Raw genomic sequence first — 13,598 nt, 5'->3', positions numbered from 1 at the left:
TTGCCTTCTCTTTCTGCTCAAGATCCCCATGGACAATTGGTGGGCCACTGTGTGACACAGAATGCTGGACTTGATGGGCTTTGGCCTGATTCAGCATGACTCTTCTTATGTTCTAAAGCAGAGGTCTTCAGACTTGGCAACTTTAAGACTTGTGGACTTCAACTCTCATAATTCTCCCTACTGCTCTGCTGGCTGGAGAATTCTGGGAGTTGAGGTCCCCAAGTCTTAAAGTTGTCAAGTTTGAAGACCCCTGTTCTAAAGAGTAAAATTGTTCTTGGTTTTGAAAGCAACGCAGAATTTTTTGTCCTCTGACAGACCAATCACCATTTAGTCAAGTAAGTATTGGTAGTATACAAAGAGACACTGCTCAAAAAAATAAAGGGAACCCTCAAATAACACATCTTAGATCTGAATGAATGAAATATTCTCATTGAATACTTTGTTCTGTACAAAGTCGAATGTGCTGACAACAAAATGAAATTGATTGTCAATCACTGTTGCTTCTTAGGTGGATAATTTGATTTCACAGGAGTTTGATTTATTTGGCGTTATATTGTGTTGTTTAAGTGCTCCCTTTATTTTTTTGAGCAGTATACAGTATAACAATGTTTATATACATGATACTAGTAAGAGAGAAACATTAGGACACTTATGCACGTACAAATATTACCATCTTTTTCTGTACTTTTGAAAAACTTTAAAAAAAAAGTGTACATCGCACGTTACGATTATTTCCTCACTTTAAAATTTAATATCGTTGCGGTGGTGGTGGTAATGTTTACAATAGTGCACGCCTAAAGCTACACTTCCCTTCAAAAGGAGGCACCTTTAACTGCCGTTAACTTCTGCCAAAAGCCGTGACGTCAAAGCAACGCTTCCTGAAACCTCTTGGGAATCGTAGTCTGCCACGCCACAGTCGGCCCGTTTCGTACAACGGTGCCTTTCCCAGCGGCGAACTACCACTCCCAGAACGCTCTGCGCTCCCTATTCTTCAGCCTGTGGCGCTGATCGCGTCGAAGGTGGCGGTAGGTTTGTACTGCTAAAGGATCGGACGATCGGCGCTTTCTGCGGGAAAGAGGTTGGAGGCGCGTCGAGCGAGGAGACGGAGAGGTTGTTATAATCCGTGTTTCTTCTCCTGCTTTTCATTAAGATGCGTTTGTGTTCAGGATTTGAGGACGTGGCGGGGAATCGCCCCACTTTTATTTAGATTTAGATCTCTTATAGCCCCCCTTTTAGGCCCTGTTTGGGCTACGAGCCCCGCCGCCACGTTTGTTTTTGCCTCCTGTCTGCTTGCTTCTTCTTCTTCTTTTAGAATAGAATTCTTCATTGGCCAAGTATTATTAGATGCACAAGGAATTTGTCTTTGGTGCATATGCTCTCAGTGTACATAAAAGAAAAAGATATTCTTTGTCAAGTGGACCAGGTGTCCCCACTCAACCACCTTCAATTTCAATGAAACTGATTCTGAAAATTGGTCCACATGACAAAGAATGACCCAAATACTGTTATCTTCTATTGATTAGATTAGAATTCTTTATTGGCCAAGTGTGATTGGACACACAAGGCATTTGTCTTTGCTGCATATGCTCTTTGTGTACATAAAAAACAAGATGCATTTGTCAAGATTGATGAGCTGCAACACTTAATGATTGTCATGGGGTACAAATAAGCAATCAGGAAACAATATTAATATAAATGATCAATGTTAATATAAATTAAATAACTACCTACAAAAAGATCGGTTAAAATACACATAATGGTATGTCTAAATACTGTGTATTTTATTCATTAGATTTTTGTTAAATCTTACATAAAAGAAAAGATACATTACTCAAAAATCATGAACTACAACATTTAATTATTGTCATAGGGTACAAATAAGCAATCAGGAAACAATATTAATATAAATTATCAATATTAATATAAATTAACCAACTACGTACAAAAAGATCTGTTAAAATATGCATAATGATATGTCTAAATGGGCCATTCTTTGTCAAATGGACCAGGTATCCCCACTTGACCACCTTCAATTTCAATGAAACTGATTCTGAAAATTGGTCCACATGACAAAGAATGACCCAAATACTGTTATCTTTTATTGATTAGATTAGAATTCTTTATTGGCCAAGTGTGATTGGACGAACAAGGCATTTGTCTTTGCTGCATATGCTCTTAGTGTACATAAAAAAACAAGATACATTTGTCAAGATTTATGAGCTGCAACACTTAATGATTGTCATGGGGTACAAATAAGCAATCGGGAAACAATATTAATATAAATGATAATGTTAATATAAATTAAATAACTATGTACAAAAAAATCGGTTAAAATACGCATAATGGTATGTCTAAATACTGTGTATTTTATTCATTAGATTTTTCTTTATTGGCCAAGTGTGATTGGACAAACAAGGCATTTGTCTTTGCTGCATATGCTCTTAGTGTACATAAAAAAACAGATACATTTGTCAAGATTTATGAGCTGCAATACTTAATGATTGTCATGGGGTACAAATAAGCAATAAGGAAACAATATGAATATAAATGATCAATGTTAATATAAATTAAATAACTATGTACAAAAAGATCTGTTAAAATATGCCTAGTGATATGTCTAAATATGGTGTATATTCATTAGATTTTTCTTTATTGGCCAAGTGTGTTAGGACACACAAGGAATTTGTCTTTGTGCATATGCTCTCAGTGTACATAAAAGAAAAGATACATTACTCAAAAATCATGAACTACAACATATAATGATTGTCATAGGGTACAAATAAGCAATCAGGAAACAATATTAATATAAATTATCAATATTAATATAAATTAAATAACTACTTACAAAAAGATCGGTTAAAATACGCACAATGATATGTCTAAATGGGCCATTCTTTGTCAAGTGGACCAGGTATCCCCACTCGACCACCTTCAATTTCAATGAAACTGATTCTGCAAATTGGTCCACTTGCCAAAGAATGACTCCAATACTGTTATTTTTTATTGATTAGATTAGATTAGAATTCTTTATTGGGCAAGTGTGATTGGATCTAAGCATCCTACAGGCCAGATCCGTCCCCCAGAACTTGAGTTTGACACCCCTGGTGTTATATGATTGTGAGTAGCTTAGGTTCTTAAGTATTAGAACTAAAACTTAATTTAAAAAATTATATAATCTAATTATCCCAAGTACTGGGGATACAGTTCAAATATAATCAGTTATCCTGTTTGTATACAATACATTAGATCTTGAAGGTTCACTGAACCTTTAGGTTTATTAAAAAAGAAAGTTAATTGAATTCAAAGCAATCTGACTTCAGGGAGATGTAATTTCAAAGAGAAAGGTAAGGACAGGTAAGGACAAAATTGAACGGGTCCAAAGACGGGCTACAAGAATGGTGGAAGGTCTTAAGCATAAAATGTATCAGGAAAGACTTAATGAACTCAATCTGTATAGTCTGGAGGACAGAAGGAAAAGGGGGGACATGATCGAAACATTTAAATATGTCAAAGGGTTAAATAAGGTTCAGGAGGGAAGTGTTTTTAATAGGAAAGTTAACACAAGAACAAGGGGACACAATCTGAAGTTAGTTGGGGGAAAGATCAAAAGCAACATGAGAAAATATTATTTTACTGAAAGAGTAGTAGATCCTTGGAACAAACTTCCAGCAGAAGTGGTTGGTAAATCCACAGTAACTGAATTTAAACATGCCTGGGATAAACATAGATCCATCCTAAGATAAAATACAAAAAATAGTATAAGGGCAGACTAGATGGATCATGAGGTCTTTTTCTGCCGTCAGTCTTCTATGTTTGTATGACAGTGACCGAGAAGGTCTTTTTTGATAGTCCCTACAAATGACTTTTTCTGGATGTAGGGACCCAGCAAATACCCTCTCTTCCAATTTTAAAACATACAGCAAAGCTGCTGGGAATTTGTGGCTCTGAAGATAGTCCAGTTTTATAGGTAAGAATCCTTGCCTTGAGTTGCCACTAATGTTAATACAATAGTATTAAATGGACCAAACTTACTGGCACCCCTAAGTATCCACATTGCTGCTTCTGGAACCAGCTTAAGTTTCGAATTAGTTTTCAGCGGGTGTCAATAGTCCAAATCATGAGAGACAGTGAGCAAGTTATCCTAATCTAAGGAAGGTCTGTACAGGACCTGGTTTTTGAGTAGCAACTGTGGGTTGCAATCTACTTTGAAATGAAGATGATTGAAGGTGAGAAAACAGAGAGAGATAGAAAAAAAATGCTCCTTCTAATGAAGATGATTGAAGGTGATGAAACAGAGCTCTCTATTTTCTCACCTTCAATCACTTTCATTTTTATTTCATTAGAAAGATCACAGTTTTTTTCTATCATATATGTTGTTTTTTTCATGGTTTCTTTTCAAATAAGGCTGCAAAAATCAGTCAAGTGGACACCTGGTCCACTTGTCAAAGAATGACCCAAGTACTTTTTCTAACTATAGCGGGTTTTTTTTTTAAAAAAAATTATTATTATTATTATTATTATTATTATTATTATTATTATTATTATTTAGATTTGTATGCCGCCCCTCTCCGAAGACTCGGGACGGCTCACAACAGTAATAGAAACAATATAACAGTGAAACAAATCTAATATTAAAATAAAACATATCTAAAAACCCAATAATTTAAAACCATACAACACATACATACCAAACATAAAATATAAAAGCCTGGGAGAGGATGTCTCAGTTCCCCCATGCCTGGCGATAAAGGTGGGTCTTGAGTAATTTGCGAAAGACAAGGAGGGTGGGGGCCGTTCTAATCTCTGGGGGGAGTTGATTCCAGAGGGCCGGGGCCACCACAGAGAAGGCTCTTCCCCTGGAGCCCGCCAAACGACATTGTTTGGTCGGCGGGACCCGGAGAAGGCCAACTCTGGGATTTGGTTGAGGATGACAATAGGGACTACAGAGATTGCTATTATGTTATGCGGGGTGGCGCAGCAGGTAGAGTGCTGTACTGCAGGCCACTGAAGCTGACTTGTAGATCTAAAGGTCAGCGATTCAAATCTCATCACCGGCTCAAGGTTGACTCAGCCTTCCATCCTTCCGAGGTGGGTAAAATGAGGACCCGGATTGTGGGGGCAATAGCCTAGCTCTGTTAAAAGAGTGCTATTGCTAACATGTTGTAAGCCGCCCTGAGTCTAAGGAGAAGGGCGGCATAAAAATCGAATAAATAAATAAAATAAATAAATAAAACCCATCACTTAATGACAGGAATTCCAGTCTCAATTGCCATCATAAGACAAGCACCAACTGTATGTGAATTATGTTTTTGTTTTCTTTTTAAAATTGTTCAGGAACTGAAAGTGAGGCATCGGCTTTCTCAGACTTCTCCAGCAATAAGATTATTAAACAATGTCGTTTGACGGGACCCAGGGGAAGAGCCTTCTCTGTGGCGGCCCCGACCCTTTGGAACCAACTCCCCCCAGATATCAGAGTTGCCCCCACCCTCCTAGCCTTTCGTAAGCTCCTTAAAACCCACCTCTGTCGTCAGGCATGGGGGAATTGACACTTTCCCTCCCCCTAGGCTTATAAAATTTATGCATGGTATGCTAGTATGTATGATTGGGGTTTTTAAATTAAATTAAATATTAGATTTGTTTACATTGTATTATTATTGCTGTGAGCCGCCCCGAGTCTGCGGAGAGGGGCGGCATACAAATCTGATAACTAAATAAATAAATAAATATTTCAGGTTGGACTTTTTACTTTTCCAGATGGCCACTTCCACAGATACGAATTGGGAAGAAAATTTGGTTTCGCACTGGATGTCCAACGCTGCCCGTGCTGGAGTCATACTAAGTCCTGCTTTCCCTGGTTTGAAATCCACCAGAACAATCAGCACTGAAAATGTTTCATTGGATCGAGGTGTTAATTGGGTACACCGATCGAGTAGCATTTCTCCAAGTGAAGACATTACACGCAAAGTGCAAACACTGGACCTTAAAAGTTCTTTTGAGGAACAAATGGATTCCCCCAAGACACTTTTTGCAACTTCAGCTTCTAACAGGGAGCAAACCTTAATGGTTAAAGATGTCCCAGCTCAATGGACCGCCACTGAAACTAAGCCTGATTTTGATGAATTAGATGATCTGGATGAAGGATGCTGTACTGAATTACTCTTACAAAAGTTGGAGCAGGTAAAAAAAGAAAACACCAAGATGACTATGTATGTTTTTAGATAGATTAAAAATATTCTTCCTTGTGAAAACTGAGTACAGTGATACCTCGTCTTGCAAACGCCTCGTCATACAAACTTTTCAAAGTACAAACCCGGGGTTTAAGATTTTTTTGCCTCTTCTTACAAACTATTTTCACCTTACAAACCCACCGCCACCACTGCGATGTACCACCTCCGGACTTCCATTGCCAGCAAAGCACCCATTTCTGCGCTGCTGGGATTCCCCTGAGCTCCCCTCCATGGGAAACGCCACCTCTGGACTTCTGTGTTTTTGCGATGTTGCAGGGGAATACCAGCATGGAAATCCCAGCAGCGCAAAAACAGGTGCTTTGCTGGCAACGGAAGTCTGGAGGTGGGGTTTCCCAGCGAGGGGAGCCTCAGTGAAATTGCAGCATTGCAAAAACACAGAAGTCCGGAGGTGGGGTTTCTCATGGAGGGGAACCTCAGGGGAATCCCAGCAGTGTAAAAACGGGTGCTTTGGCTGGCAAAAGGGGTGAATTTTGGGCTTGCACGCATTAATTGCTTTTCCATTGATTCCTATGGGAAATGTTGTTTCGTCTTATAAACTTTTCACCTTAAGAACCTCGTCCCAGAACCAATTAAGTTTGTAAGACAAGGTATCATTGTACATAGTGTTGTGAGTGACCGGGTCAGTTAGTCACAGATTCTTAGGAGGATGAACCGGGTCCGTCTTGGTACCCTAGGCCAGTGTTGTTGACAGCTGAGTCAGATATTGAGAGTGAGGGAGAGTTGGAACCTGAAAAATCTGAGGAACCTCCAGAGACTGTAGAAACCCCAATGATGGTAATGTCATCTTCATGGCATCAGACCAGAATATCTCCTAGACCGCCTTCTGCTGCACAAATCCCAGCGACCGATTAGGTCCCACAGAGTGGGCCTTCTCCGGGTCCCGTCAACTAAACAATGTCGGTTGGCGGGCCCCCAGGGAAGAGCCTTCTCCGTGGCGGCCCCGGCTCTCTGGAACCAGCTCCCCCCCAGAGATTAGAACTGCCCCTACCCTCCTTGCCTTTCGTAAACCTCTCAAAACCCACCTTTGTCCTCAAGCATGGGGGAACTGAGATATTTTCCCCGGGCCTATATAATTTATGTATGGTATGTTTGTATGTATGTCTTCTTAATAATGGGGTTTTTAAAATATTTTAAATTGTAAATTATTAGATTTGTCATGAACTGTTTTATTGTATTGTGAGCCGCCCCGAGTCTACGGAGAGGGGCGGCATACAAATCAAATGAAATCAAATCAAATAAATAAATAAATAAATAAATAAATAAATAAATAAAATGTCTGAGTCAGAGGAGGAGGGGGACATGGAAGAGGAGCCCCTATTAGATGCCCAGGTCAGAAGGTCACGAAGCAGACAGGAATATCTTTATGGGAAAAAGTTCAGAGGGTGAGTCTAAGAAAGAAAGTCTAGACAGTTATATCTCTAGGAAACAGTTGGCCACACCCAGACAGTATATAAAGGTGGATTTCTGGGTAAAGGGGTATGGAGTTCCAATGTTCGTAATGGTGGCAGTCCTAGATCCGGGGTTTCAGAAATGCCTCGCTGGTAACCTGCTATTATTCTTCTAAATCCATCGAGCAGATGCAGCTGTGTGAGGAAAAAACCTGGAGAGTTGTGAGTGTGTATGTGTGACCGAAGAGACATTATCTCACTAAGGAATAAGTTAATTAACTTTGACTCTCAGCTGCTGCCCGGTCCTTTATCTCTTAGCCAATTTAACAGGGAAAGCTGCCAAAATAGACTGAAACACCTGAATTTGCTTGTATAAATTCTGCTTTTCATATAAAAGTGTTTGATTTGAAATCTCAGTGCATGGATTCTCCCCTTGTTCCGATCTGCGTAGGAAAGAGCAGAACACATAGCCTTATCCTTTTGCCAAGGAAATGTTCATGAACCCACTTCTTTATGTGTTGTTATGATTTCTCTACTCTTGCCAAATCGGAGGAGAAATGCTATAGTTTCATTTGAATTCCAGTCTGGTACTTATCAACCATATTTTCTCACATGTTTTTAATGCTAGACTCTACAAATTGCAAGAGTCAGGTGGTAGTTGTGCTTAGCCTTCAATGCTAGAAATGCTTTTAAAGTACAGTGATACCTCGTCTTACAAACCCCTCATCATACAAACTTTTTGAGATACAAACCCGGGGTTTAAGATTTTTTTGCCTGTTCTTACAAACTATTTTTACTTTACAAACCCACTGCCGCCACTGGGATGCCCCACCTCTAGACTTCCGTTGCCAGCGAAGCACCCGTTTTTACGCTGCTGGGATTCCCCTGAGGCTCCCCTCCATGGGAAACCCCACCTCCGGACTTCCGTGTGTTTGTGATGCTGCAGGAAAATCACAGCAGCGCAAAAACGGGCGCTTTGCTGGCAACGGAAGTCCGGAGGTGGGGTTTCCCAGTGAGGGGAGCCTCAGTGAAATCGTAGCAGTGCAAAAACACAGAGGTCTAGAGGTGGGGTTTCGAGGACTTCGGTGTTTTTGCGATGCTGCCCTCACTGGGAAACCCCACCTCTGGACTTCCGTTGCCAGCGAAGCGCCCGTTTTTGCGCTGCTGGGATTCCCCTGCAGCATCACAAACACACTGAAGTCTGGAGGTGGGGTTTCCCATGGAGGGGAGCCTTTGCTGGGAAACCCCACCTCCGGATTTCCGTTGCCAGCAAAGCGCTCATTTTTGCGATGCTGGGATTCCCCTGCTGGAATTCCCTGCAGCATCGCAAAAACACAGAAGTCCGGAGGTGGGGTTTCCCATGGAGGGAAGCCTCAGGGGAATCCCAGCAGCACAAAAATGGGCGCTTCGGCTGGCAAAAGGGGTGAATATTGGGCTTGCACGCATTAATCGCTTTTCCATTGATTCCTATGGGAAACATTGTTTCGTCTTACAAACTTTTCACCTTAAGAACCTCGTCCCGGAACCAATTAAGTTTGTAAGACAAGGTATCACTGTATATTCTTTGTTTTCTGAAAACCGTTTCACTTGACCGCATTAGGTAATTAGCAATTAGTCTAATGCATAAGATCTAAGAATAAATCTGCCTAATTATACTCAAAAGCTCAAAGAACTGCAACACCACAAGAAGGAGATTCTGAGAAGGCAGCAAATGGAACAAATTCAGAGATTAACAGAAGAGCAACAAAACTTACTTTTGCTGGTTGCGGATCAGCAAGAACACATTGGTGAGTGTGACTTAATTTTAAAATCTTTAGTAGACATTGATTGTTACATATGCTTTTATGTGTTTTGAGATAGCTGATAAAATCTACTTTTATTGCTACCTAGCTAATCACTAACCATCTAAATTGAAATATATGAATATTGCTAAAGATTTTTGGAAGATGGATGCTGAACACTTTTTTCCCCCAGCCATCCTTATTAGTGTATAAATACAGTGGTACCTCTACCTAAGAACGCCTCTACTTATGAATTTTCTGCATAAGAAAAAAATCAAGATTTTTTGCCTCTTCTCAAGAACCATTTTCCATTTACAAATCCGACCCTCCGAAACTGTAACCGGAAAGGGCAGGGAGAAACCTCTGCGGGGCCTCTCTAGGAATCTCCTGGGAGGAAACAGGGATGGAAAAGGCGGGGAGAAGCCTCCATGGGGCCTCTCTAGGAATCTCCTGGGAGGAAACAGGGCCTCCACCTTCCCTGTGGTTTCCCCAAATGTACGCATTATTTGCTTTTACATTGATTCCTATGGGAAAAATTGCTGCTTCTTACAAACTTTTCTACCTAAGAACCTGGTCACAGAACAAATTAAGTTCGTAAGTAGAGGTACCACTGTATGTGACATAATTCTCTTTTTACTATATAATTGCTTAAGCATCCTATGACCCTTCTCCAACACGATGATTAGAAAGACATTTTGCGGCTGCTGCTATTAAGACCTATAGCGTCCTGTTTTAAACATAACAAATTCTAGAAATTTGAATGTTCCGATTGTAATTCATGCATAGAATTCAGTTTATTAAAACATACCCTTCTTATAAAATCACAGTCCTTGACTTATGTCCAAAACTGGGAGCAGAATTTTTTTTGTAAGTCATGACTGTAACTTGAGTTGGATCTGATTTTATGACAATTTTTACAATTACACAGTTTTTAAGAAAACCATGTCGTTAAGTGAATCATAAGGCTATTAAATGACTCCAACATCCCCAATGGGTGGAATTTTTTGCCAGCAAAAAAAAATTGCAAATTGTGATTATTAATTGATAGCAGGAAGGTGCAACCTGTCATAAATGTGAGCCAATTGCAAGCACTCAAATTGCAATCACGTGCGATAGTCATTAAGTACAAATACAGGTCATAAGTCCCTTTTTCCAAGCCCACTGTAACTTTACATGGTCATTAGTCAAGGACTACTTGTATATGTTCTTTTTAAATAGGTGTGGAAAATTTGACACCCATTTTATACACTAAGTAGGTTCTAAAACGACTTATGAAGCTTTGTAAATCCAAATAAATGAGCTGTTTCAGAATTCTGAAATAAATATGATTCATATGATCCAATATTAGTTTTGACTATAGGAAAATGGTACACTTGTATTTTTGAAAATATTTTTTTAAAAATAAGGGTAAGAGACACATGAATAAAAATGCAAAAAATTCTCAGCCCTCTCTAACTATACACTTAGTACAAAATATGTAATATATAAAATTGCAAAGTATTAAGCGCTTCAGGCTTTCCTTGATAATAAATAGCACATGCAGAAAGGAATGAAAAAGGTGAATGTCCAGTTTTCCACAAATCAGTTTAATATCTCCGAGACCACCTTCTGCCACACGAATTTCAGCGACCAGTTAAGTCCCACAGAGTTGGCCTTCTCCGGGTCCCATCGACTAAACAATGTCTGGCAGGACCCAGGGGAAGAGCCTTCTCTGTGGCGGCCCCGACCCTCTGGAACCAGCTCCCCCCTGAGATTAGAATTGCTCCCACCCTCCTTGTCTTTCGTAAACTTCTTAAGACCCACCTCTGCCGCCAGGCATGGGGGAACTGAGACATCTCCCCCGGGCCTATACAGTTTATGTATGGTATGTTTGTGTGTATGTTTTCTTTTTAATAAGGGTTTTTTAATGACTTTTAATCATTAGATTTGTTATATATTGTGTTATTATTGTTGTGAGCTGCCCCTAGTCTACGGAGAGGGGCGGCATACAAATCTAATAAATTGAATTGAATCTGTTATTTTGTGTTTAAATGAAAGTCTCTCCTGCAACCAAAGATGATGGAACCGAGAACTATGCTGGATCGGGTTCTTTGTCTCCTGTCTCTTATTTTCCACAATGTCCCAGTAGAGGCAACAGTGATTGGGACAGTACACCTCATGTTTCTTCTCCTGCGGACCCAAGAGATTATTTACAATATTTCAATAATAACCAAATATTGAAGAAAAATCATTCTTCAGACCCTTTTTATAAGAAGCAGCCTTTAGACATTTACTTGGAAGGAAGCAATGAATTGAAATGTGAAGACCAAAAGACTATTTCAGGTAAAGCAAACCTTATCCTAACCAAAAATACATGTATGTCTAACACTGGCCAACCTAGCGTTATTGATATAATATTTGTAATGATACAGAAATTTGGTTACCATTAGAGATTACGATTTTCTCTCTTGATCTTGCAAAAAATGAAAATTTTTCCAGGTTTTGCACTGAGAGTTCAGGCCAGTGAGAATCTTTTCTTTATTTCAAAGTCTTTACAAAATTCAGCAGAAGGAAATAGCTTCCATATCTTTCTCTATATTGGTTGGAGCTAGATGGGGAGATATGGTAGCCTTGGGGCTTCCGAGATATTCAGATTTATGATAACAATTCATTTTATCTTTTTTAAGGAAATGTATTCCAAATCCTGAGGATGATTTTCTAAAAACAAGCAATTATGGCTGCTTAGGACGTGTGGCTATATATAACATAAGAGTTGAAAAATATGAAACCTCCATCATTACAGTTTTTCGTATGAAAAATTGATGCTGGGATATACTAGAAAAGTTACCTTTGATTTAGTTTGGGAAAGAATTATTCTTTTTAAAAAATCTAGTAATACAAAAATAAAAGCATAAAACTTATCAGGAAAGACTTAATGAACTCAATCTGTATAGTCTGGAGGACAGAAGGGAAAGGGGGGACATGATCGAAACATTTAAATATGTTAAAGGGTTAAATAAGGTTCAGGAGGGAAGTGTTTTTAATGGGAAAGTGAACACAAGAACAAGGGGACACAATCTGAGGTTAGTTGGGGGAAAGATTAGAAATAACGTGAGAAAATATTATTTTACTGAAAGAGTAGTAGATCCTTGGAACAAACTTCCAGCAGACGTGTTTGATAAATCCATAGTAACTGAATTTAAACATGCTTGGGATAAATATATATCCATCCTAAGATAAAATACAAGAAATAGTATAAAGGTAGACTAGATGGACCATGAAGTCTTTTTCTGCCGTCAATCTTCTATGTTTCTATTTTTATTTATCCCAGTTATTGAAAAAAATATTTTTACAATTTTTATTTCTTTCCCCCCCTCCCCTTTGATCATGTCTGATTCTTGAGGATCGTCTGGGCAAGCCTGCAGAATTTTCTTGCAAAGTTTTACAGAAATGGCTTGAGCAAGGTCATCTAATTGGCTATGTGTCTAAGGCAGTTATTAGCGTGATTCCTTAACCACTACACCAAACTGGCTCTCAATTTGTTTTTCAATCTTTTCAATAAGTTCTGCTATGATATGTTAAAATTGTAAATCCTGTCATTTACCCTCTGACAGGGTTTCAATGAATATTTTATTATGTATTGCTAAGTCATACGTTACTCATCTTGTTCCTGTGGTTAGATTTCTTTTCTAAGGAAAATAAAAAACCCGTGGCTGTGGGTTTTGCCTCCGAAGGACAATTCCATCTGTCCATCCATTACCCTGGGGGGGGAATTACTAACCCCCTCAGAGAGGGTCCGCAAGTTGGGCGTCCTCCTTGATCCACAGCTTACATTATAGAACCATCTTTCAGCTGTGGCGACGGTGGCATTTGCCCAGGTTCGCCTGGTGCACCAGTTGTGGCCCTATCTGGACCGGGACTCACTGCTCACAGTCACTCATGCCCTCATCACCTCGAGGTTCGACTACTGTAACGTTCTCTACATGGGGCTACCTTTGAAAAGTGTTCGGAAACTTCAGATCGTGCAGAATGCAGCTGCGAGAGCAATCATGGGCTTCCCTAGGTATGCCCATGTTTCACCAACACTCCGCAATCTGCATTGGTTGCCTATCAGTTTCCGGTCACAATTCAAAGTGTTGGTTATGACCTATAAAGCTCTTTATAGCATCGGACCAGAATATCTCCGGGACCGCCTTCTGCCA

The 13,598-nt window shown here is 39.6% G+C and overlaps 1 protein-coding gene across 2 annotated transcripts in view; it reads left to right on the top strand.

The window, feature by feature from the left end:
* Positions 1 to 991: 991 nt before the first annotated feature.
* The window catches only part of CPAP (centrosome assembly and centriole elongation protein), a 36,292-nt gene continuing 23,685 nt past the window's right edge, over positions 992 to 13,598 (top strand). The window contains exons 1-4 of one of the 2 annotated variants that reach the window (XM_070749762.1): positions 992 to 1,110; positions 5,755 to 6,177; positions 9,300 to 9,423; positions 11,455 to 11,739. In XM_070749762.1, the coding sequence (XP_070605863.1) occupies positions 5,755 to 6,177; positions 9,300 to 9,423; positions 11,455 to 11,739 (832 nt within the window). In that variant the 5' untranslated portion in view covers positions 992 to 1,110. Of the gene's footprint in view, positions 1,111 to 5,732; positions 6,178 to 9,299; positions 9,424 to 11,454; positions 11,740 to 13,598 lie in introns of both variants that reach the window. The other variant, XM_070749763.1, reaches the window with a different exon arrangement.

Source organism: Erythrolamprus reginae, chromosome 4, assembly GCF_031021105.1.
Source record: "Erythrolamprus reginae isolate rEryReg1 chromosome 4, rEryReg1.hap1, whole genome shotgun sequence".
Taxonomy (NCBI): Eukaryota; Metazoa; Chordata; class Lepidosauria; order Squamata; family Dipsadidae; genus Erythrolamprus; species Erythrolamprus reginae.
Note: the sequence above shows the minus strand (reverse complement) of the source record. Positions and strands in the feature narration are given on the sequence as shown.